This window comes from Oncorhynchus mykiss, chromosome 2 (assembly GCF_013265735.2).
Source record: "Oncorhynchus mykiss isolate Arlee chromosome 2, USDA_OmykA_1.1, whole genome shotgun sequence".
Lineage (NCBI taxonomy): Eukaryota > Metazoa > Chordata > Actinopteri > Salmoniformes > Salmonidae > Oncorhynchus > Oncorhynchus mykiss.
In genome coordinates this window covers 35,726,748-35,753,161 of record NC_048566.1, presented here as the reverse complement: position 1 = coordinate 35,753,161, position 26,414 = coordinate 35,726,748, and the positions used below count along the sequence as shown (strand labels likewise).

General features: G+C 42.7%; 2 protein-coding genes across 3 annotated transcripts; one reads left to right on the top strand and one right to left on the bottom strand.

Moving 5' to 3' along the window:
• Positions 1-1,275: 1,275 nt before the first annotated feature.
• LOC110488622 (NACHT, LRR and PYD domains-containing protein 12) lies at positions 1,276-8,935 on the bottom strand. 2 transcript variants are annotated; one of them, XM_021560908.2, is made up of 9 exons: positions 8,867-8,935; positions 7,549-7,808; positions 7,313-7,412; positions 6,311-6,388; positions 6,059-6,109; positions 4,033-5,854; positions 3,804-3,890; positions 3,540-3,707; positions 1,276-3,265 (listed from the first exon to the last, which is right to left on the bottom strand). In XM_021560908.2, the coding sequence occupies exons 2-9, from the start codon at positions 7,777-7,779 to the stop codon at positions 2,929-2,931; spliced, it is 2,874 nt and encodes a 957-aa protein (XP_021416583.2). In that variant the 5' UTR covers positions 7,780-7,808; positions 8,867-8,935; the 3' UTR covers positions 1,276-2,928. The 2 variants fall into 2 exon arrangements, with proteins under 2 accessions (XP_021416583.2, XP_036803070.1); XM_036947175.1 differs by lacking the exon at positions 1,276-3,265 and having other exon boundaries at positions 3,555-3,707; positions 3,818-3,890.
• A 5,354-nt stretch (positions 8,936-14,289) lies between these two features.
• Positions 14,290-16,831, top strand: LOC118936742 (sialoadhesin-like). Its single transcript, XM_036933832.1, has 3 exons — positions 14,290-14,367; positions 15,256-15,642; positions 16,419-16,831. The coding sequence occupies exons 1-3, from the start codon at positions 14,313-14,315 to the stop codon at positions 16,829-16,831; spliced, it is 855 nt and encodes a 284-aa protein (XP_036789727.1). The 5' UTR covers positions 14,290-14,312.
• Positions 16,832-26,414: the final 9,583 nt, after the last annotated feature.

The following is a 26,414-nucleotide window of genomic DNA, read 5'->3' as shown; positions in this document are numbered from 1 at the left end:
ATGGGATTTCATTGCAATCAAGCAGGTTTGGAAATGTTGTTTCTATCCTCCACTTGACACATTATTTCACACATTATCAATACTATGAGGATATTTTGGAGGGAAGTGAGACTTTTTTTTGTATTGCGTAATCATACTGTAGCTACGTTTCTCTAACACATAGTAGTAAAGTACAGTGGGGTCTGAAATTGGCACGCTTGATTAAGATGATCAAAAATGTCAGTTAGAAAATCAATTAAGCTTGATTGTATGCGCCACATGTTTCTTTTTTAAACTAATACAATTGCACAGAGAAAGAGTGTGTTTAACAAGTAATAGGGTCAAAATGATTGACAACCTTGTTTTCAAGGATAACAGCACTGAGCCTTTTTCTACAATGCTTGAGTTGTAGAACACATTGGTAGGGGTTTTAGACCATTCCTCCATATAGAATCCATCCAATCCTTGATATCCGCACTTATGGACGTCCCTCTTCAATTTAAACCACAGGTTTTCAATGTGTTTCAAGTCCAGAGACTGAGATGGCTATTGCAAATTGTTGATTGTGTGGCCAATTAACCATTTCTTTGTGGATTCTGATGTGTACTTGGAGTCGTTCTCTTGCTGGAAGATCCACTTGCGGCCAAAGTTTGAGCCTCCTGAGTCCTGGCAGAAGCAATCAGGTTTGTGGCTAAAATGTCCTGGGTAAAGTTCATGATGCTGTTGACTTTAACATGGGCCCCAGGACCAGTGGAAGCAAAAATAGACCATAACAAATATTGTCCATATTTGACAGTAGTTATGGGGTCATTTTCTGCTTATGCACTCTCATGTTGACGCCAAACCCAGCACTGCTGAGCTGAATTTTTACGTCATCTGACCAAAGCACATGTTCCAAGCCAAATGCCAATGAGCAATCTCCAGGCGTTTACATATGTTGAACAAAATGAAAATAGAGCTATTTGGCCATGCTGGGATTGTCTTTTTATTTTTGTATTTTTTGTATTTATTTTTTACTGCTACTCTCTGACTGAGAAAATTAGGAACTTTCAGAGCTGCATGTGTTAATTCACAAGTTACATTCAGCATGACACTAATTACTGTAAATGTATCAGATGTAACAGTGTCAGTGCTCTCAGTGTCAGTGCTGTTCAGCTGATACTTAATTTCACAGAAACAATGTTTGTCACTTGCAGAGTTCTAAAATCCCCGGGCAAACATTACCACAGAGACAGTGCAAAGTACACGCAAAGGAGCTTTATTACACCTTCAGCTTTTACAGCAATGGCAACATAATCACTACGGCCCAATTAGAAAAGTATAAAAGGGCTAGGATTTAGGGCTACAGTGTCACGACTTCCACCGAAGTTGGCTCCCACCGGCCTACTAGCCGCCACCGATCCCTTTTTCGTTTGTCTGTTTGTTTTGTCTTATTAGTTTCACCTGTGTCCTGTTGTATGTGCTTAATGAGCTTCCTAATTTAAAGTACGTGTACCCGCGCTTGTTTTGTGCGGGATTGTCTTTGTGTTACGCGTGTGCGTTTAGGCAGAGATGTGTAATTTTCTGGACTTGGCACCCTGTGTTTTGTGTAGTCTCATTTACTGTCCGGGCCCTGTGTTGTTGGGCTTGTCTATTTTTGTGCCTTATTAAAGAGTACTTTTTCCCAGTGGAACTCTCTGCGCCTGATTCCTTCCTCACCCACCCAGTCCCGTGTGACATATAGGCAGTGGCGTGTATTCATGGGTGCCAAGGGAAGCCAGGCTTCCCAAAAATGTTTTACCATTAAAAATGTGGGGCGTCAGGGTAGCCTAGTGGTTAGAGCGTTGGACTAGTAACCAAAAGGTTGCAGACAAGGTCTGTCGTTCTGCCCCTGAACAGGCAGTTAACCCACTGTTGCTAGTTCGTCATTGAAAATAAGAATTTGTTCTTAACTGACTTGCCTAGTTAAATGTATCTTTCATCTCTCTGAGTTTTATCATTTTCCTTCAATTCGACAAGAGGCTGAATGTATCTCATCGGACAAAGTATCCAAGCGAGCAAAACAGCGCCCCTCTGTCTGTCCATCTCTGTCCATCTATTGCTGCCGCCAATTGCATTGAATAGAATGCAAGGGAAGCCAGCAAGAATTTGGCCTCCCTTGATAAAAAAAAAGTATTCAGAAATGTGCCAATCTGCATTGAACTAAACTGAGCGAGCGCAATTGTGAATGGTCCTGGCGCATCAAAAAAAGTGTGTAGGGAAGCCAGCTTGAAATTTGGTGTCACTCCTATCAAATCGAATTGAGAGCATACGTCATTCACAGAAATGTAGCCTAGGACAACAAAGAATAAAAGCGTGTACTTTATGACAGAGTGGTTGACCGTTTCATCAACAAGTAGGGTGAGTCAACATATTTAATTACATGCAATAGCACACACACACACACACACACACACACACACACACACACACACACACACACACACACACACACACACACACACACACACACACACACACACACACACAGAAATTAGAACCATGGACAGCCACATCATATTTTGCTCAATGGACTAAATAGTTTTTGGTATCTTTTAATTGTCACTGTGTTAAACTAAGAACATGTGATTTGATGTGGTTGAAGTGTTGAAGTTGAAATGGTGCTGGAATAGTGGAGGCAGGTCCTGTTTTCTTTGAGACTCGTGGTAACTCTCCGTGGTTCTGAATCAATAGTTGTTTAGTGGTCAGAACATTTTGGAAACATTCACTTGCTTGACCATGCTGTAGGTCATGTCACAGTTTGTTACATGCAATATGCTTGCTTTGTGGAATTCACTGGACAGAGGTTGTTCTCTGGTTTTGTGACGATGCAAAGGTGTGGCTGCATTTTATTTTGCCCATTTAGACTTGATCAGTCATCTCATTTTGTGGATAACCTGTGCTCCTCACAGAGCAAAAGGTTAAGTGAAGTCATCTCACTCCAGCCAGGTGAGCGGGAGCGTTCAAAAGCTCCAAGATCTTGGTCTCCAGCTCCAGGGCTTTGGCTGTGTTCTCTCCTTCCCCTCCCTCCCCATTTTCCCCACCTGCTCCCACCCTCAGCCCCTTCAAGATGGACTGTAGGGCATCTGCGTTCTTCACTGAGTCCATCTGGTCCCGGTCATCCCGTATCTCCTCTACCCAGTCCAGGTAGGCGTTTAGCAGTCCTAGGTCGTCCACAAAGTTCCCAATGATCTGGAGCTCCGGCCGTCGATGCCCTAGCTCCCTCAGCCTCCTCTTCCCTACCTCCCCAATGTCATTCCCCACGATGCTGGGAAGGAGAACATAACAGGTCAGACAGGATGTTATCATAGCAGCAACTGTGAAATACACTAGATGGCAGCATGTCAACACCCATTGTAACTTCAGAGAAAACTGTCAACCTCAAATCAAAGTGTATTTGTGACCTGCACAGTATACAGCAGATATAAATAGTACAGTGAAATGCTTACTTGCAAGCTTTTCATCAACAATGCAGTAATATTAAGTCAGATAAAAGAAAAATTACAAAAAGATAGCCCATCTCTCTCTCCCCTTTCTCTTACGTCAGCGTTTTCAGAGAGGTGTTCTTGCTGAGGCAATTGACAATGTTCTCTGTTCCTCTCTCTGTGATGCCAGTGATGTCCAAGTAGAGTTCCTCCAGTGTAATGTTCTGCTCCAGGGCCTTCCACAGCTCCAGAACCCCTTCTGGACCCAAGTTGTTACCACACATACTGTACAAAATAGAGGAGTCAAGAGTTCAAGGGCGAGATAGATGCGCTATGAAACAGTGTTAGAAATGAAATTATGTTATTTTCAGAGTCACTTACAAAAGCTTCTTCACCTGACACTCGTTTGATTTCAACACTGCAGATTCCAGGATTGCTGCCTCCCTTTCCAGACAGTTATATCGCAGACTGAGAAAAAATACAAATTATAGTTACCTACATTAATGAGTTAATTACTATACTTCTCATCAGTTAGTCCCTGTTAATGATCAAACATTTGCAACAGGCGGTGCAGAGCTGTGTCACACAAGAAAATGCTATGAATACTCACTAAAGAGATTCACAGCGGTGCAATATCGGAGCTAGCCTGCTAAGACCTCTGTTTCCGATGTTGGAGTATCCCAGGTTGAGCTCCTCGAGCCTATGTGGGGAGAACTGCAACACATAGTGTAATGCTGCACAGTCCACCACGCTCATCTTAATCTTGAACAGGTTCAGACTCCGGATCTCTGGTGACGCCCTGCTGGTGACTTCCTTCATGTGCAGCTCCATCAAACAGTGGAGCAGATTCAGCGCCGTCTGGTTGGCTAGCTGCCTACCCTTAAACTGGTTCTGGAACCAGATACCCAGCCTGGTGGGGATATCCACCCCCTCCAAGCCCACCTCCAGAGGGGCCAGCACCAGCCCATCCAACTGCCCCCCCAGCCTGGCCCGGAGAAGCCCCATGAAGAAGCGAGTCAACATCTGCAGGTTCTCCACCCTAGTCTGGTCCAGGTGGAGGTCTTGGCTCAGTAGGGGAGTTGGGGAGGTGGAAGGTGGGGGGATCTCACCAAAGCACCAGAAGTCCAGAGCCTGGATTATGTGACCCTGCTTTGAGAGGTTGATCGCACAGTACAGGGCGGCCAGATGCTCCTGGACGGTCAAGTGGAAGAAGGAAAACATCTCCACCCTCTCCTCTTTCAGAGGCACCAGGATCTGACTGAGGAAGGTGCTCTGTATATCTACTGGCGTGAGACCATAACGTTCCAGGTCCTGTATGTCGAACATGATCTTACTCTTTAGAAGGTTTTCGTAAGCTAATCTCCCCAGGTTCGTCAGCTGTTGCCTAACTAGAGAAAGTACCTCCGATCTGAGGGTGTTCCTCTTCGCCTTACCTTTCAGCGCATGGTGCTTGATGGCTGTAAACAGGTAGCAGTAGTAAACCTCGCTGACTGTCCTAGGTGGGTTTAACTCTAGAGACCGTGAGTCACTATCTTCCTGACAGGAGAAAAACTCAGCCAAGGCGGTGCAGATGATATAGCAATAGAGAGGGATGAAGGAGAGCACAAAGAGGTTGTCATTGTCCACGATGTAGTTGTACACCTTCTCAGACACCTCGGGGTCCTTGTAGAACTTGGAGGTGTACTCCTTCACCTGCTCCTGCTCGAATCCCAGGACCACGCAGCAACGCTGGAAGAACCGCTTAGGAGCATCCGTGGAAGGCCTGGATGTCAGGATGACCGAGGATTCTGGGAGTAGACTCCCCTTGATCAACGCCATCATCAGCTCTGATACAGGCACCTTGGAGTCCACGCCGATGTCCCTGTCAGGAGCATTCCAGTCCAGTTGGTATTGAAACTCGTCCAGCCCATCCAGAATGAAGAGCAAGGGACCTGGCGAGGCCAGAAGGTCTGGCAGGACAGTCTTGAAGTAGCGGAATCGGTCTTCGAGCAGGTCCAGTAAGCTCAGCGGGGCTTTGATCAGGTTCAGCTCGCGGAAGCGGAGGTCAAACACACAGGTGAACTCACGCATGTGCTTCCCCAGCGCCCACTCATAGACCAGCCTCTGCACTGCCACGCTCTTGCCGATGCCAGCGATGCCCTTCACCTTTACCCGCTTAGGTGGGCGCCCTGTGGTGCCTTGGGGGCTCAGGAGGTGGCGAGGGCAGATGCGTTGGCAGGCCTGGTGGGCGTAGATGCGTGCCCGTCGACTGGCCAGGGTGAAGTACTCATGCTGGCTGCTGTCAAATGACTCGTTGTCCTCAGTCACAAAGAGATCAGTGTATCGGATCTCAATGTGAGAAGCAGAGTTGGCGGCCTGTCTTCCCCCTTCTGCGTAAGATGTAAGTCGTTCTGTACGTTCCAGAAGGGTATTTCTGTGAGCTGAAAGGGGAACTGCAATAGAAGAGAGACAAGTAAATTACACGCAACATGGGCACACATACCTAACACATTACAATAAGATACTCAAGTCATATCTACGAGAAATGTTGCTGCAATTCGTGTATTATAATGTCTTTATAAGCAAATATTGATTCAACAGTCAATTCAATGTCAGTGTTACACAGTTTGGCCCAACTCTTAATGTTATCAACCTACCTCTGAGATGAGAAGATTTTACACTCCGCCGAGGTTTCAACCCTTCCTCAACTAAATTATCAAGACAACGATTGAAATTATACATTTGACACGTTTGAAAGATACATTTTCCCTACCTGGAGATTGAATACATTTAATTGTGTCATATTACTGATGTGTGTCATTTGGGCACACTAGAAAGCATGTTAGTGATAATTGATTCATCATCTCATATCTTTACTATTGATGGTGGATGATAATGGAATTCATTACCTTTGACCTCAGGGGTCACAGTGAATTTACTCTTGCCTTTGAACAGTTTTGAAATGGGGCTTTTTGGCTTTTTCTTCTCTGTAGAGATGAGATAGAAAAAAATGCATGGACGTAAACTAGAAAAACATAACTCGGCATCAGGTGAGATGTTGTCCCAGACTTTGTTGATAATGAAAAGGTCTTTGACACTATCTGTACTTCCACCTAAGACTTACCTTATACCAGTGTGTCGCCAGTGTTTTATATTAATGTAAGCACGAGTGTAAGTGTTTTTCCATTAGGAGTGTAACACTAAAGTCTTTGGGCGAGCATGATCAACAACCTTCGCATCATCAAGACTGTTGCTTTGTGAGAAGGTGTTAAAGTTCACAGTTAGCCATTGTTATGTAAATGCCATCTCAGATGGAAACTCAACAGAATGTTTTGTCACATTGACAGAGTATTTTATTGACTACTATATACAGGCTACAATGAATGACTTTTCTATCGCTGTGCAAGGATGAGCATGTATGCAAACCGCTTGCCAGTCCAATCTGCAGTAGATAAGACCTTGGCAAGACATTAGAGGCTTTGCCACAGTTCAAGGAATTGCACTTCAGTTGAATACTGCAAGCCTGAATTGACTCTGTTAATCATTTCCCCATAATGTTCTATAGTTCAATAAGTAAATCTGACATAATTATTCTTTATCAGCTCTTTCACTTCGCATTCAGTCACAATTAATTCATTAATTTTCCAGTTTTTCAGCATCAGGTTTGGCTCACACTGCCAATATCTTGTCTTATTTTTTTGTCAAACATAATCAGAAGCCTGCCTTTGGCTAAACCTCAATGACAACACTATTACAACCATCAGTATTTTTTTTTACAAACATCAACACTGCCTTGCCACCTATCCTGGTCGCAGATCTGTTTGTGCTCAGCTAACCAATGAAAATAGGAGTTGGCAGACGGTACAAACAGATCTGCGACCAGGCTACAACTCCCCTGCAGCCAGGCTCACCCTCCACTCTAACCGGTTTGGCCTCCTTCATCTCTTCTGTCCTCTCCCTGCAGTGTCTCTCCACCCAGACCTGCAGCTCCTCACAGTAGTAGTCCTGCACCTTATATAGACAAGGAAACAGTCACAGGACACCATTATGTTAGATACAGGAACAGAATTACGACGATGCCCTGCTTAACGTAAGTAACAAATCAGGTTATTATACTGTAAGTACTGTGGTTCATCAACATACACACCTCCCTCAGGACCTGCAGGAAGCCGCGGCTGCTCTCCTCACTTGCGCACACCGTCTCCAGGGCCTGCGCAACGGCATTGGAGGGTGAACGCTCCAGCAGGGACAAGTAGTGGGCGTGAGAAAGTACCCTGGCGTCACATAGCCAGCGTAGTAGGGGGGCAGGGTGGACACGTGTCCACTCCAGGAGCACATCCCGCTGGGAGTGCAGCAGCTGCTGGGCTGTAGAGGTCATTATCCAATGGAGGTGTGGTGCTGCTGGTGCTGCAGATATGTTAGTGTATGGTTATGAATTAATGATGAATCTGAATTACTTTTATTTACTGTATATTGCAACATTCATTAATTAGGTTGCAAAGTATTTTATATTGTACTAATAAAAAGACTGGGGAGAAGACTGCCCTCTCTCATTAAAGTCACGGAAGTTCTAGCCCGACTGCGGAACTGCAGGCATTGGGATCCCCCATTATAGGGAATGGAAAAATTGCATTTTTTTTGGTCAATCTTCATATAAATACAACATTTTTTTGGAGACAATCATGGTACCAGTAATTGCATCTGCAACACCAAATGTATGTCCTAGAACTGATTATTTACAAAATTGCACACAGAAGAAGTTATAAGGATAATTTAGTTGCTAATAGCAGCCTGCAGTACCCCGGTCGGCCTTCAACTTTAGTTATCGTATGAGACGGGGTAGCACTGAGCTAGCCTGCGACGTCACTTCCTGGAGTAGCTCAAACTGCACATGTTATGTCTCAATGAGACTTCATCTTAACCTACTTCATTTGGCTTCAATGCTCTATTGAGTCTTCACATAGGAATGAATGGTGTCACATGATCAATTGTTTTGGACATCCATGTACTGTATATAATCATTAAAGAAGACCAGCTAGTAAGAGCTACAGCACATCCTATTTGAAAAGTGAGATAGAAATCAGATCTTATATTTTTTATTGAACCTTTATTTAACTAGGCAAGTCAGTTACGAACTAATTCTTATTTACAATGATGTCCTAACCCGGCCAAACCCGGACGACGCTGGGCCAATTGTGCGCCGCCCTATGGGACTCCCAATCACAGTCGGATGTGATGCAGCCTAGATTCAAACCAGGTACTGCAGTGAGGCGTCTTGCACTGAGATGTAGTGTCTTAGACCAATGCGCCACTCGGGAGCCCGCTTATATGGATCCTTATACAGCGCATTCGAATTGTTTAAGAAAAAAAGTTGGTTATTCGACTTTGTAGAACATAACATCCACACTGAAGCCAAAAACCCTGAGGTACAAAAAACAGCAAGAGATGCCCGTAAGAACCCTTACCTGAACAGAAGATATGCCTACATTCACTACTGCACCCTGCACTCTTTAGACCAAATACTGTTGACTGTATGCAGGGATTGTATGAATACTCGGTCTTACCTGTTAGATGGTGGGAATGGTAGTGACACGCCCAGAACTACGAATACAGAGCAGCTCAAGGAGTCCATGGTCCACAGTTCAATCATGTGTCTATGAACCGGTTTTATCACTCTATAATGTGTTAGATAGACCGCTTCTCATGGCTATGATAATAACGCTGCCCACATGGAAAACATATAGAATAATTTAACAAGATTCTTATGAATTCTACCTGGAACTTGTAAGTAACACATATGGCAGCAAATACACTTACAAGATTCATAGTAATAATGTAATATCTGACTTATGTGGGAGGTTTACGTTTAGACAACAGAAATGTTGCATGTATTGGATAAAAAACATGCAAGAGATATGTAAGGTCTCACATACATGGGACACAAATGTCAAAGCACTTGAATAATGTTAATAAAAAGCTGTTGCATGTTTTGCATAAAAAAACATACGAGAGACCTGTAAGCTGAGACCTCTAAGGTCTCACATACATGGAACATACACATTTCAAAGCACTTGTATACCACCGCCTGATGTCATTCACACATGCAATGTAACACTTATTGAAAAAGAAGCAAAGTCCGCCTCGAGGAGGAGGAGTAGGAGGAGGAAGGGTGAAAGCAGGAGGAGGAGGAGGAAGGGTGAAAGCAGAAGGAGGAGAGGAGGAGAAGGAGGAAGGTTGAAAGCAGAAGGAGGAAAGGAGGAGGAGGAGGAAGGGTGAAAGCAGAAGGAGGAGAGGAGGAGCAGGAGGAGCAGGAGGAGGAGAGAAGGAGGTGGTGGAAAGGAGGAGAGGTAGGAGTAGGGGGAGGATGAGAGGATGAGGGGAGGAAGAGGATGAGGAATGACTTTGATAGCAGCAGTGAATCTATTTAGTTATTAAGTGGAGATCTTTCAGCAATCATTCTCATGAAAGCACATTGGTACAGTAGTCAGTGACAAATATCTAAGCTAAGCAGGGCTGGGCATGGTGAAAAACCTTGATGGAAGAACAAAAGGCATAGTTGAAGATAAATCAACTGTCCAATGGGAAGTGCTGCCCATGCTTAACCATGGAAATCCATGCCTTTAAATGAAAATGTATATACAAATATTATATTTTTCTTTTAGTATTTGGCATGTTTAAAAAAAAGTAAAACCTATAAGGAAAGGGTTTATTTTGAAGAGGTTGCATTCTCAGAACATCACATGTTCTTATAATATTCATAAAATACTCATGTAATTTATATATTGTTTCTAAAATATGGCATACCATATCTTTTGGGGAAATTCCCCAAAATCATGTACTAAATTGTGTATGTCATATAAGGCATATTCTTTAAGTCAACACATGTACAAATACTGTACAACACTGAAATATAATGCAAAACATGTACAATCTTACCAGATCCTTATTAGATTACGTATTAGATTTTTGTACAAATAATCTTATTTGATCTTCATGATTCTTTTCCATTTCACGACAACAGTGCCCAGAACACTGAAAAGTACAGGAACCAAATAAAATAAAATCAAATAAAATGTTATTTGTCACATACACATGGTTAGCAGATGTTAATGCGAGTGTAGTGAAATATTTGTGCTTCTAGTTCCGACAGTGCAGTAATATCTAACAAGTAATCAAACAATTTCCCAACAACTACCTAATACATACAAATCCAAAGGGAGGAATAAGAATATGTACAAGCAGTGGCTTGGGTGGTTGTTGTCCTTGATTACCTTTTTGGCCTTCCTGTGACATCGGGTTCTATAGGTGTCTTGGAGGGCAGGTAGTTTGCCCCCGGTGATGTATTGTGCAGACCGCACCACCCTCTGGAGAGCCTTGCGGGTGAGGGCGTTGCAGTTGCCGAACCAAATGGTGATACAGCCTGACAGGATGCTCTTGATTGTGCATCTGTAAAGGTTTGTCGGGATTTTAGGTGACAAGCCACTGTTGCACCTTCTTCGCCACACTGTCTGTGTGGGTGGACCATTTCAGTTTGTCTGTGATGTGTACACAGAAAAACTTCAACATTTCCACCTTCTCCACTACTGTCCCTTTGATGAGGATAGGGGGGTGCTCCCTCTGCTGTTTGCTGAAGTCCACGATTCACTCCTTTGTTCTGTTGATGTTGAGTGAGAAGTTGTTTTCCTGACACCACACTCTGAGTGCCCTCACCTCCTCCCTGTAGGCTGTCTCGTCGTTGTTGGTAATCAAGCCCACTACTGTTGTGTTCTCTGCAAACTTGATGATTGAGCTGGAGGCGTGCATGGCCACGCATTCATGGGTGAACAGAGAGTACAGGAGGAGGCTGAGCACGCACTCTTGTGGGTCCCCAGTGTTGAGGGTCAGCGAAGTGGAGATTTTGTTTCCTACCTTCACCACCTAGGGGAAGCTTGTCAGGAAGTCCAGGACCCAATTGCACAGGGCGGGGTTGAGAATCAGGGCCTCCAGCTTAATGATGAGCTTCGAGGGTACTATGGTGTTGAATGCTGAGCTGTGGTCAATGAAAAGCATTCTTTTGGCCAGATGGGATAGGGCAGGCGTAGATTGCATCATCTGTGGACCTGTTGGGGCGGTATGCAAACTGAAGTGGGTGTAGGGTGGCAGGTAAGGTGAAGGTGAAGGTATCTCAAAGCACTTCATGATGACAGAAGTGATTGCTATGGGGCGGTATTCATTTAATTCGGTTTTCTTGTCCCTTCTTGGGAACAGGAACAATGGTGTCCATCTTGAAGCAGACTGGGATAGGGAGTGATTGGATATGTCCATAAACACCAGCTGGCTGGTCTGAGCATGCGGCTAGGGATGCCATCTGGGCCAGCAGCCTTGCGAGGGTTACTCACATAAGCCACAGAGAAAGGGGGGGGGGGCATAGCAGGCCATGGCAGTGGCACTGTATTGTCCTTAAAGCAGGCAAAGAAGCGAGACGTCAGTGTCCATAACATGGCTGGTTTTCTTTTTGTAGTCTGTGATTTCCTGTAGGCCCTGCCACATATATCTCGTGTCTGAGCCGTTGAATTGTGACTCCACTTTGTCCCCATGCCGACATTTTGCTTGTTTGACTGCCTTGCAGGGGGAATTGTTTTATTTTTTTAACTAGGCAAGTCAGTTAAGAACAAATTCTTATATTCAATGACGGCCTAGGAACAGTGGGTTGACTGCCTTGTTCAGGGGTAGAACGACAGATTTGTACCTTGTCAGCTCGGGGATTTGAACTTGCAACTTTTCGGTTACTAGCCCAATGCTCTAACCACTAGGCTACCCTGCGGCCCCGGAATAACTACACTGTTTATATTTAGCCATATTTCCAGTCCTCTTTCCATGGTTAAATGTGGTGGTTCGCACTTTCAGTTTTGCGCAAGAGCCGCCATCCATCCACGGTTTCTGGTTAGGGTAGGTTTTAGTAGCCACAGTGGGTACAACATCTACAATGCACTTCCTTATAAACTCACCCACTGAGTCAAAACAATCTTGAAGTGCGGATTCCGATTGGTCAGACTCATTTACCAAGGTAAATTCATATGTAGAATATAAGGGGTATACAGAATACCCATGAGTCAACTTTGTGATTGTGAAAGCCTCCTCTGATTTTGGCCCCTTTCCCAAAACTGATTGTATTGTGCTTGGAATGATACCATTTGCTCCAGTCTACAATCTCACTCTACATGCACAATAAAGATAAACAAGTAAAATAGTGATCTTTTCCTTTCTTTTTGTTTTGTCTGCAGCCTGGCTGGTCGATTAAAAATATATATATTTACTTTTTAATTTCCAAGTAACTGCTTATTTTGCACCTTTAACATGGGTTGAACCTTCTCCCTCTTTGTCACGTTCTGACCTTTATTTCCTTTGTTTTGTATGTATTTATTTATTTAGTATGGTCAGGGCGTGAGTTGGGGTAGGCAGTCTATGTTTGTTTTTCTATGATTTGGGGATTTGTATGTTTTGGCCTTGTATGGTTCTCAATCAGAGGCAGGTGTCATTAGTTGTCTCTGATTGAGAATCATACTTAGGTAGCCTGGGTTGCACTGTTTGTTTGTGGATGACTGTCTATGTTAGTTGCTTGTGTCAGCACAGGTCTCATTTATAGCTTCACGGTCGTTATTTGTTGTTTTTGTATTCAGTGCGTTCTTTTATTAAATATTCATCATGAACACATACCACGCCGCATTTTGGTCCTCTGATCCTTCTCGCCTCTCCTCTTCAGATGAAGAGGAGGACGACCGTGACACTCTTGACCTTTAGTCATGCAGAGTTTTTCTGACATTTATTCATTTTATTCACCTTGTTCTTGACCTCACATTGTTTTTCATAGATATTTTCAGAACTACAGCTTTACGTGAAAAACATTCCATGCAATGTTTGTCCTGGCTTGTGCACTAACATTATTCAGTATATTTATTTAAAACTAGGAATAGGGACTTTGTTGGAAGGTTCAAAATCATTTTCTGTAGCCCACCTATGAAACGTCAGTGGCTAAAATTCAGGTCACACTGTTTATTTATCTGATTAATTATGAACTTTCTATAGAATTTTACAATCGACATTATCAACCTACATTTATGCCAAAATAAGATTGTTTTCCCTGCATGAATGCAACGGCCTACAGCTAATAATGAGTGGGAGTCAATGGGAAGAGATTTAGTGATGTTAGGAAACAGCTAGCAGCATGGGTGTGAGTCACACCTGTCCTCATGCATCTCCTCACACACATAACTGCTGATGTCTCTCTTTCCTTAGACACTTAGGCAATGGATTCCTCCGTCTCAGGGGTGATGGGCCTCTTTTAAAATGGCTGACTGTATTAAAAGTTATTCTTCTCATACGATTGTAGGATCATCACTTACTGTATTTTCACCTTGGCCCGTGCAATGCGCAGACTCACAATGTATCAAAATCAAATTCAATTTGATTGGTCACATACACATGGCAAGCAGATGTTAATGCGAGTGTAGCGAAATGCTTGTGTTTCCAGTTCCGACAGTTCAGTTATATCTAACAAGTAGTCTAACAATTCCACTACAACTACCTAATACACACAAATCTAGGTAAAGGAATGGAATAAGAATATGTACATATAAATATATGGATGAGCGATGACCAAGTAACATAGGCAAGATCATAAGCCAATAGCAAGTGGTGTGCCAGCCAAGGAGTGTTTTATAGGCCTATGTATTACAATTATACAAATTCCGATATTATATGAGACGTACTTTGAAATGTGTTAGCGTAACTGTATAGTATTTTAAACTATTGGGGAAATTGTTAGGGGTCTTAAAATAAGTTCATGTCACCGTGACATTATGAAACCAAAACAACTTCCTCCTCGCCTCTTCTTCCATCACACCATCCTTCCCTCTGTTGTGTCTGTTGAGCATGCTTCTAGTCATGTGTCTGGACAGAATGCTCCTGCTGTGTACTGTGATCTTTGGTGAGTTGCTTATGATGTTATATTTAAATACTAACTGCCATGTTTTAAAATGTGAAGAGCCTTATCACTAGGATAATAGGGAGAGTCAAAATTGTTTATCTTAATTAACAACTCCTCAACTAACTGTAAGTTGGTCACTTGCTTACAGTGACATAACATTACATATGATGCAACATGGAGATTTGACCAGTAATCCAGTTTTATATTGTGGCATTTTAACATAAAGTAAGGGAAATATTGACAAATATATATCTATTTTTTAGATATGGCAAAAATGAGCTGCAGAGCAGTTTGCCCCATGTATTGAGGCTCAGGACTATTATAAAAAGAGGGAAAATTACTTATGTACAATTCTATCCATTCACTGATGCAATTGTGTAATCAACCATATAAAAGGGGACAGAATAAGGAGTTAAAGCGCAGAGACCACGTTGGTACAGTAGGATGATAATGCAAGCAAAGCAAAACGAAGCATGCCCCTTCCCCTTTTCTTAATTTATCTCTATTGTGAAATGTCCCACCATGCCACATTGTACCAGACTACCCGGCAACAAACAGCTGGACAGAGAGTCATTATTTTAATTTTGTACAATTCTATTTAATTTCATTGTTCATTGATAATTGATTGTACTGTGAACACATTGTTCTTCCTCCATAGCATGACTTTAAGATTTAGTTTTAGCTAGGATTAATTGTCTGTAGGATGCTATTTGTTACTTCTGTTCTGTTATAGTGTGGTGCTACTATTTTTACTTGTACAGTATCTTATTCACATCTACCAGACAGTGACATAGTTGCAAAGTCACATTGTTGCCAAGTCATATTGTTGCACTATGGGGCTTTAACTTTCAGTATAGCTCATGTTTCTCTGCTACTTCATCCCAACAGGCTTCTGGAAGGACACCTATGCTGTGTCCCCAGTGCCCTCTGTCCCAAACTATGTCCCTGCCTTGGCAGGCTCCTGCGTGGTCATCCCCTGCTCCTTCACTCCTCCAGCCTCTCACTCCATGGGGAAGGTGGTGGGCGTGAGGCTGCGCTACAGGACTGGTCACATCTTCCTCCTGCGGAGTACAGCTTTCAGTTCGGATGACAAATCCACGGTCAGCAAGGAGTTCCAGGGCCGGACATCCCTCCAGGGAAACACGGACGATGGAGACTGCTCTGTAATGATTGACAAGGTCCACCTGGCTGACTCCAATGTCTATCAGCTGGCGCTGAAGGGCCATGGACAGAAAGACTGGGGGAAGGAGAGGAGTGTCAACATCATTGTGTCAGGTGAGAGGGATCTCATTGCACAGAATTACATACACTGAGTATACCAAATATTAGGAACACCATCCTAATATTGAGTTGCATCCCCCCTTTGCCTTCAGAACAGTCTCAATTCATCAGGGCATGGACTCTGCAAGGTGTCAAAAGCGTTCCACAGGGATGCTGGCCCGTGTTGACTCCAATGCTTCCCACAGTTGTGTCAAGTTGGCTGGATGTCGTTTGGGTGGTGGACCATTCTTGATGCACACGGGAAACTGTGGGAAACTGTTGAGCTTGAAAAACCCGGCAGCGTTGCAGTTCTTCACACAAACTACTATACCCTGTTCAAAAACTTTTGTCTTGCCAATTCACCCTCTAAATGGCACACATACACAATCCATGTCTCAAGGCTTAAAAATCCTCCCCTTCATCTACACTGATTGAAGTGGATTTAACCGGTGACATCAATATGGGATCATAGCTTTCACCTGGTCACCTGGTCAGTCTATGTCACTGGAAGAGCAGATGTTCAAAATGTTTTATAATCTATTGTTACTTAACAGAATCTCTGCCTCTCATCTGTTATTATATAGAGATAAAGTAACTGCTATCATTTTCGTTGTTAACATGTTTAATACGTGATAAGAGGGTTATTTATATGGCTCATGTTAATACACCAATTTTTACACATACTGAGTTGAATTATCGCTAATGCTAATGGACTAAACATTTACTTTATCCCCATTTAGACTATGCTCATCAAGTCAGTTCTTATCTCTCTTTGTCCCCATCACTGACAGAGTCCCCAGAGCTCCCAGTGATCAGCGGTGTGAGGGCAGCTACAGAAGGACAGATGGTGTCACTAAACTGCAGCATCAGTTACTCCTGTCCCTCCCAGGCCCCCACCCTCCAGTGGCGGTGGGAGAGAGGAGCTCAGGAGAACAGCAGCGAGTACGGGGAGCCGCATGTACTCCAGACCCAGGGTCAGGGGCCTACACTACGGACCTCTCTCACCTTTATCACATCGTATCGCATCAAACCCAGAATGAGGTGTGAGGCAGTATATCCAGGAGGAAGAAGAGTATACACCGTAAAGGAGCTCCATGTGACATGTAAGTACTTTCTATATAAATGTATGATTGTTTGCAATGCTAAGCTAGGGCCCATATTCATAGTGTTTCAGACTGCTGATCTAGGATCAGATTTTACTTAATTCAAAATATTTTATAGGCTGGGGGAGCTGATCCTAGATCAGGACTCCAACTCAGAGATGTTTTATGAATACTGGCCTTGATTGCTATTGCATCTCTCCTCAAGTCCCTCCAAAAGATGTCACAGTCCAGGTCCATACCTTGACTGTCCAGGAGGGGTTGAACGTGTTACTGGCCTGCTCCTGTAAAGCTGACCCGCCTGTGACAGAGTACAGGTGGTCATACACCCAACATGGGCTAACTGTAGACCTTCACCAGCGCACATTTACGGTCCGGGTGTACAATGTGACCCGAGATATGAGGGTCCGCTGCACAGCCCAGAACCTAATTGGACGGGCAGAGTCCAAATTGACTTCCTTAAACATTCAATGTAAGCATTTTATACAGTCAATGTTTGATCGATTATTTTACTTCCAATTCCTGCGTATGGATTTAAACGGCTGCTGTTTGTACACTTGTACACTTTACATTGTGATACAAGAACAATATTTTGGTACTCTAACGTCCCTGATACTTCCATGATGCTCTCTCTCTTTCTATTGCTCTCTCTCTCTCGTTCTCCCTTCTTCTATCCCCCAGACAAGCCTGTCATCCTCCATCTCTCCTCCTACTGTGTTGTGGAAAGGTTGGAGGTTCTGTGTCGCTGTTCTGTAGACGCCAACCCCCGGCCTGCCGTCACCTGGAGTGTCAACGGTAGTGTTCCACCATACAGATACAACACATCAGTGGGCTCAGAGAATGGTACACTAACAGCCATGCTGAAGGGCCACATGGACACTCCACTGAGGGTAGTCTGCTTCGCCATCAATGCACTGGGCAATGACTCCCACACACTGCTTCAGGCAGAGGATGGTAAGCATCGGGGCACCACACCACACAAGAGAAATACATGGGTGCATATTAATTGTATTTCCTTTACTCCTCACATCCCCTTTCCTCGCTTCCTTCTCAAAACGCATTGGAGGAGAAGGTCAGAGGAAAGGATCCTCTGACCTTGTCCTCCAATATATATTGAGAAGAAGGCGAGGACATGTGGAAACAGGGAAACACAATTGAGATGCACACACATTATACATGGTGTATTGTAGGAAGCATCTGTACTGTGAGTAAAATATGAGGGTGAAATACTAAGCATGAATCGTTCAAGGTCGCTAAGGCCTATTCTTTCAGATTATCCTTACAAATGTATGAATGATTCCTGCAATGTAACTGGTGGTTGACCTGTTCCATTAATATAATATAATAATACAGTATAATATAAGATAAGATCATCTGTTGGCTGAAAGTTGAAGAGCAAAAAAGGTGGTATCTTTAGTTTACATAGCTGTGTTTTTGTTGTTGACTGACAGGTTCTCTGCTGTGGAAAGTGATACCTGCAGTATGCATCTCTTTGGCCACCTTCCTCCTCTCTCTACTCCTCCTGTTCTGCTGTCGAAAGAGGTCAGGAAAGTAAGAAACATATTTTCTGAGAGTTGCTTTCTCTGACTTCTCTAACGTCTGCCACCATTGTGCCTCAGTTACTTCAGATGTCTTACAAACTTGGAATAACCAAATGACATACCAGTACATCAAACATATGTTGTTTTATTTAAGATAACATTGAATAGAATTATGAAAGAGGAACATATAAAACCGTTGCAAGAGTAGAAATATTACATCTTAAAAGTAGATGTTTCATGATCATGTCCTCTCTAATCCAAACTCTTGTCTTTAACTTCATTCCTTAAAGGCGTGTGCTGACCTGCAGACCTCCGGTGTATCCTGGAGACATGGGGATCTACCAGGATCGGATGCCCCTCTACATCAACTGCACTGAGGTCACCAACATCTACAACAATGGCAGTTACCAGCTGGTTTACCAGAACTGCACCCCTCTTTTCGTCCAGACCAAACAGGTACACCTACTATTGTACCAAAAATATATTTTTGCTTGTAAATGGGTATGTTACAATACAATGCAATACAGTAGCTTTATTATCCATTGAAACATAAATATCCAATTGAATGGCTGATTGACCACATTATGTTGTGTCTCAGACACATCCGATGGGGAGGCGAGATGGGGGGAGACGAGGTGGAGAGAGGAGAGGGGGAGAGAGAAGAAGAGGTGAGAGACGAGGAGGGGAGAGAAGAGGAGGAGAGAGTCAAGGGGGAACGGTGGACAGAGGAACAAGAGACAGACAAAGCCCTGCCTCCAATGACAATAATACTGAAACAGCTATCTACCTGGAGATCATCTGAGTTCATCTCTCAGTGAGGTATGTCATGGATAGCTCTGGTCCAGATCGTTAGCACTCAACGGCTTGGACTAGAGCTATGTCATGGAGTGGACGAAAGCTCTTGCAGTGTATAACAATACAAGAACGAACGTACTGCTTGACTGATGAAGATAATGGCACAATGATATCATATCCATTTGATATCATTTTGCCAGATTATACACACTGTTATGCAAAATGATACAAAATGGGTTAAGTGGCACATTAAGATGATCCTTCTCTCCTTTAAAATTATATATACAGTTGAAGTCAGAAGTTGACATACACCTTTGCCAAAAACATTTAAACTCAGTTTTTCAATATTCCTGACTTTTAATCCTAGTAAAAATTCCTTGTCTTAGGTCAGTTAGGATCACCACTTTGCTTTAAGAATGTGAAATCTCAGAATAATAGTAGAAAGAATGATTTATTTCAGCTTTTATTTATTTCATCACATTCCCGGTGGGTCAGAAGTTTACATACACTCAATTAGTATTTGGTAGCATTGCCTTTAAATAGTTTAACTTGGTTCAAACATTTTGGGTCGCGTTCCACAAGCTTCCCACAATAAGTTGGGTGACTTTTGGTCCATTCCTCCTGACAGAGCTGGTGTAACTGAGTCAGGTTTCTGTGCCTCCTTGCTCGCACACGCTTTTTCAGTTCTGTCCACACATTTTCTATTGGATTGAGGTCAGGCTTTGTGATGGCCTCTCCAATACCTTAACTTTGTTGTCCTTAAGCCATTTTGCCACAACTTTGGAAGTATGCTTGGGTTCATTGTCCGTTTGGAAGATCCATTTGCGACCAAGCTTTAACATTCTGACTGTTGTCTTGATATGTTGCTTCATTATATCCACATAATTTTCCACCCTCATGATGCCATCTATTTTCTGAAGTGCACCAGTCCCTCCTGCAGCAAAGAACCCCCACAACATGATTCAGCCACCCCGTGCTTGCAAGCCCCCCCCCCTTTTCATCCAAACATAACAATGGTCATTATGGCCAAACAGTTCTATTTTTGTTTCATCAGACCAGAGGACATTTCTCCAAAAATGATGATCTTTGCCCCCATGTGCAGTTGCAAACCGTAGTCTGGCTTTTTTATGGCGGTTTTGGAGCAGTGGGTTCTTCCTTTCTGAGCGGACCTATCAGGTTTATGTCAATATAGGACTTATTTTACTGTGGATATAGATACTTTTCTACCTTTTTCCTCCAGCATCTTCACAAGGTCCTTTGCTGTTGTTCTGGGATTGATTTGCACTTTTCGCACCAAAGTACGTTCATCTCTAGGAGACAGAACGTGTCTCCTTCCTGAGCGGTATGACGGCTGCGTGGTCCCATGGTTGTTTATACTTGCGTACTACTGTTTGTACAGATGTTCCCAAGGATGAACCAGACTTGTGGAGGTCTACAATTTGTTTTCTGAGGTATTGGCTGATTTCTTTCGATTTTCAAATGATGTCAAGCAAAGAGGCACTAAGTTTGAAGGTAGGCCTTGAAATACATCCACAGGTATACCTCCAATTGATTCAAATTATGTCAATTAGCCTATCAGAACTTCTAAAGCCATTACATAATTTTCAGAAATTTTCCAAGCTGTTTAGGCACAGTCAACTTAGTGTATGTTAACTTCTGACCCACTGGAATTGTGATAAAGTGAATTATAAGTTAAATAATCTGTCTGTAAACAATTTTTGAAAGATTACTTGTGTCATGCACAAAGTACATTGGGGCAAAAAAAGTATTTAGTCAGCCAACAATTGTGCAATTTCTCCCACTTAAAACGATGAGAGAGGCCTGTAGTTATCATCATAGGCACACTTCAACTATGACAGACAAAAGGAGAAAAAAAATCCAGAAAATCACATTGTAGGATTTTTAATGAATTTATTTGCAAATTATGGTGGAAAATAAGTATATAAGTAATAACAAAAGTTTATCTCAATACTTTGTTATATACCCTTTGTTGGCAATGACAGAGGCCAAACGTTTTCTGTAAGTCTTCACAAGGTTTTCACACACTGTTGCTGGTATTTTGGCCCATTCCTCCATGCAGATCTCCTCTATAGCAGTGATGTTTTGAGGCTGTTGCTGGGCAACACAGACTTTCAACTCCCTCAAAATAATTTCTATGGGGTTGAGATCTGGAGACTGGCTAGGCCACTCCAGGACCTTGAAATGCTTCTTACGAAGCCACTCCTTCGTTGCCCGGGCGGTGTGTTTGGGATCATTGTCATGCTGAAAGACCCAGCCACGTTTCATCTTCAATGCCCTTGCTGATGGAAGGAGGTTTTCACTCAAAATCTCACGATACATGGCCCCATTCATTCTTTCCTTTAAACGGATCAGTCGTCCTGGTCCCTTTGCAGAAAAACAGCCCCAAAGCATGATGTTTCCACCCCCATGCTTCACAACTCAGCATTATTTTGTTACTTTGTTACTTTGGTCCCAGCTCTCTGCAGGTCATTCACTAGGTCCTCCCGTGTGGTTCTGGGATTTTTGCTCACCGTTCTTGTGATAATTTTGACCCCACGGGGTGAGATTGTGCGTGGAGCCCCAGATCGAGGGAGATTATCAGTGGTCTTGTATGTCTTCCATTTCCTAATAATTGCTCCCACAGTTGATTTCTTCAAACCAAGCTGCTTACCTATTGCAGATTCAGTCTTCCCAGTCGCCTCTTCAATGTTGACGTTGAGACTGGTGTTTTGCAGGTACTATTTAATGAAGCTGCTAGTTGACAACTGGTGAGGCATCTGTTTCTCAAACTATACACTCTAATGTCCTCTTGCTCAGTTGTGCACCGGGGCCTCCCACTCCTCTTTCTATTCTGGTTAGAGCCAATTTGCACTGTTCCATGAAGGGAGTAGTACACGGCGTTGTACAAGATCTTCAGTTTCTTGGCAATGTCTCACATGGAATAGCCTTCATTTCTCAGAACAAGAAGAGACTGACGAGTTTCAGAAAAAAGTTATTTGTTTCTGGACATTTTGAGCCTGTAATCGAACCGACAAATGCCGATGCTTCAGATACTCAACTAGTCTAAAGAAGGCCAGTTTTATTGCTTCTTTAATCCAAACAACAGTTTTCAGCTGTGCTAACACAATTGCAAATGGTTTTCTAATGATCAATTTGCCTTTTAAAATTGTATTATTGGATTAGCTAACACAACGTGTCATTGGAACACAGGAGTGATGGTTGCGATAATGGGCCTATGTAGACATTCCATTAAAAATCAGATGTTTCCAGCGACAAAAGTAATTTACAACATTAACAATGTCTACACTGTATTTCTGATTAATTTTCTGTTATTTTAATGGACAAAAAAATGTGATTTTCTTTCAAAAACAAGGACATTTCTAAATTACCCCAAACTTTTGAACGGTAGTGTATATATATATATAAATATATTTTGTGTACATAATTGTAGGCTTAGCAGTCCTAGCTACTTCATTAGTGTACATACAGTGCCTTGCAAAGGTTTTCATCCCCCTTGGAGTTTTTCCTATTTTGTTGCATTACAACCTGTATTTTAAATGGATTTTTATTTGGATTTCATGTAATGGACATTCACAAAATAATTCAAATTGGTGAAATGAAATTTTTTTTTATTACTTTTTCAGAAAAGTTGAAAGAATGAAAAATGAAAAAGGGGTGTGTGCACATGTATTCACCCCCTTTACTATGAAGCCCCTAAATAAGATCTGTTGCAACCAATTACTTTCAGAAGTCACATAATTAGTTAAATAAAGTCCACCTGTGTGCAATCTGTGTCACATGATCTCAGTATATATACACCTGTTCTGAAAGGCCCCAGAGTCTAGCCTTGCTTGATGCCTTGCTTGACCACACCCTCCTTCCTTGCTCCTGGCCTGGCCTGGCCTGGCCTGCCCTGCCCTGCCCTGCCCTGCCCTGCCCTGCCCTGCCCTGCCCTGCCCTGCCCTGCCCTGCCCTGCCCTGCCCTGCCTCTTCCACCAATCCAATTGTTTTTTATGGACAGAAAAGAGCAGAGGCTCTGAGCTGTCCGATCAGATCCATTGTCAACTGAGCCCCGGAGTCTGCAACACCACTAAGCAAGGGGCACCACCAAGCAAGCGGCACTATGAAGACCAAGGAGCTCTCCAAACAGGTCAGGGACAAAGTTGTGGAGAAGTACAGATTAGGGTTGGGTTATTAAAAAATTATCCAAAACTTTGAACATCCCACGGAGCAACATTAAATCCATTATTAAAAAATGGAAAGAATATGACACCACAACAAACCTGCCAAGAGAGTGCTGCCCACCAAAACTGAGGGACCAGGTCTAGGAGCTGCAGAGCTGCAAAACTCCACAGAGGAGCTTGGAGTATCTGTCCATAGGACCACTTTAAGCCGTACACTCCACAGAGCTGGGCTTAATGGAAGAGTGGCCAGAAAAAAAGCCATTTAAGGGGGTTTAAGGGGAAACATTTACAGTGCCTTGCGAAAGTATTTGGCCCCCTTGAACTTTGCGACCTTTTGCCACATTTCAGGCTTCAAACATAAAGATATAAAACTGTATTTTTTTGTGAAGAATCAACAACAAGTGGGACACAATCATGAAGTGGAACGACATTTATTGGATATTTCAAACTTTTTTAACAAATCAAAAACTGAAATTGGGCGTGCAAAATTATTCAGCCCCCTTAGTTAATACTTTGTAGCGCCACCTTTTTCTGCGATTACAGCTGTAAGTCGCTTGGGGTATGTCTCTATCAGTTTTGCACATCAAGAGACTGAAATGTTTTCCCATTCCTCCTTGCAAAACAGCTCGAGCTCAGTGAGGTTGGATGGAGAGCATTTGTGAACAGCAGTTTTCAGTTCTTTCCACAGATTCTCGATTGGATTCAGGTCTGGACTTTGACTTGGCCATTCTAACACCTGGATATGTTTATTTTTGAACCATTCCATTGTAGATTTTGCTTTATGTTTTGGATCATTGTCTTGTTGGAAGACAAATCTCCGTCCCAGTCTCAGGTCTTTTGCAGACTCCATCAGGTTTTCTTCCAGAATGGTCCTGTATTTGGCTCCATCCATCTTCCCATCAATTTTAACCATCTTCCCTGTCCCTGCTGAAGAAAAGCAGGCCCAAACCATGATGCTGCCACCACCATGTTTGACAGTGGGGATGGTGTGTTCAGCTGTGTTGCTTTTACGCCAAACATAACGTTTTACATTGTTGCCAAAAAGTTCAATTTTGGTTTCATCTGACCAGAGCACCTTCTTCCACATGTTTGGTGTGTCTCCCAGGTGGCTTGTGGCAAACTTTAAACAACACTTTTTATGGATATCTTTAAGAAATGGCTTTCTTCTTGCCACTCTTCCATAAAGGCCAGATTTGTGCAATATACGACTGATTGTTGTCCTATGGACAGAGTCTCCCACCTCAGCTGTAGATCTCTGCAGTTCATCCAGAGTGATCATGGGCCTCTTGGCTGCATCTCTGATCAGTCTTCTCCTTGTTTGAGCTGAAAGTTTAGAGGGACGGCCAGGTCTTGGTAGATTTGCAGTGGTCTGATACTCCTTCCATTTCAATATTATCGCTTGCACAGTGCTCCTTGGGATGTTTAAAGCTTGGGAAATCTTTTTGTATCCAAATCCGGCTTTAAACTTCTTCACAACAGTATCTCGGACCTGCCTGGTGTGTTCCTTGTTCTTCATGATGCTCTCTGCGCTTTTAACGGACCTCTGAGACTATCACAGTGCAGGTGCATTTATACGGAGACTTGATTACACACAGGTGGATTGTATTTATCATCATTAGTCATTTAGGTCAACATTGGATCATTCAGAGATCCTCACTGAACTTCTGGAGAGAGTTTGCTGCACTGAAAGTAAAGGGTCTGAATAATTTTGCACCTCCAATTCTTCAGTTTTTGATTTGTTAAAAAAGTTTGAAATATCCAATAAATGTCGTTCCACTTCATGATTGTGTCCCACTTGTTGTTGATTCTTCACAAAAAAATACAGTTTTATATCTTTATGTTTGAAGCCTGAAATGTGGCAAAAGGTCGCAAAGTTCAAGGGGGCCGAATACTTTCGCAAGGCACTGTAAATGTATTGGAATGTCTTAGTCAAAGCCCAGACATCAATCCAATTGAGAATCTGTGGTATGACTTAAAGATTGCTGTACACCAGCAGAACCCATCCAACTTGAAGGAGCTGGAGCAGTCTTGCCTTGAAGAATGGGCAAAAATCCCAGTGGCTAGATTTACCAAGTGTATAGAGACGTACCCCAAGAGACTTGTAGCTGTTATTTCTGCACCACTTTTTCTCTACAAAGTATGAATTTTTTGTCTTATTTCTTGTTTGTTTCACAATATAAAAAATATATTTTGCATCTTCAAAGTGGTAGGCATGTTGTGTAAATCAAATGATACGAACCCCCCAAAATTGTAAGGCATCCAGGTTGTAAGGCAAAAAAATAGGAAAAATGCCAAGGTGGTGAATACTTTCGCAAGCCACTGTAGTTTGTGGCTGATGAAGATAATGGTCCACACATGATATTCACCTATTTCATGCAGTACATTTTGCATCCTTATATGTATAATGTTTGTATAATGATGTTCTAGATGGGATGAACATGATTGTTTAATGTGATGATGATAAAGGTGTTGGACACACCTCTCTTATTAAACAATCACTTTTGCATGTGTTTTATATAAATGTGCCTCTCTTCACCTCCCATCCTGACCTTGTACTCAAGAGGATTGATGGTTACTAAACCAAAATCCATTCTTCACTACAGTAAAAAGCTATTTCATATTCTTCCATATGTATGTTCTGGTTCTATATTCATGTGACAAAATAAAGCTTTTTTCTGTGCTTTTAATGTTGTTAAGAATTTTTAATATTTTGTTTTACCACCAACATGAAATACAATCCAATAAGTGGCAGAGTATACCCACATACTGGTTGCAATATACACTATCATACATAACCCCGTAAGAGCTTTGCCACTACAACCAATTCAATCTTCTGGGATTTCCTTTCCATTTGTGCGGTACAATTAATGACCATAGCAATAAATGCAAAGAAGCCAACCTTACAAAAGCACAAACCGTTCTGGTCACTCTGTACTGGCCTACTACTCACAGTGATCCTCTCAGTCTCCCTCCCCCTTTCCCCACCACCCTCTACTTTCTTCATTGCCTCAGAACCTCTTCTCAAACCCCCCTGTAGTTCTTCTGCCTAAAATCTCTGACCCCCAAAAACTTATTTGCTGGTTGTTTCAGAACCCACTACAGTGTTTTGGGTGCCAGGTTGATGGTCGTGTTGCAACAGTATGTAGGAGGGAGATTACGTTGTATGA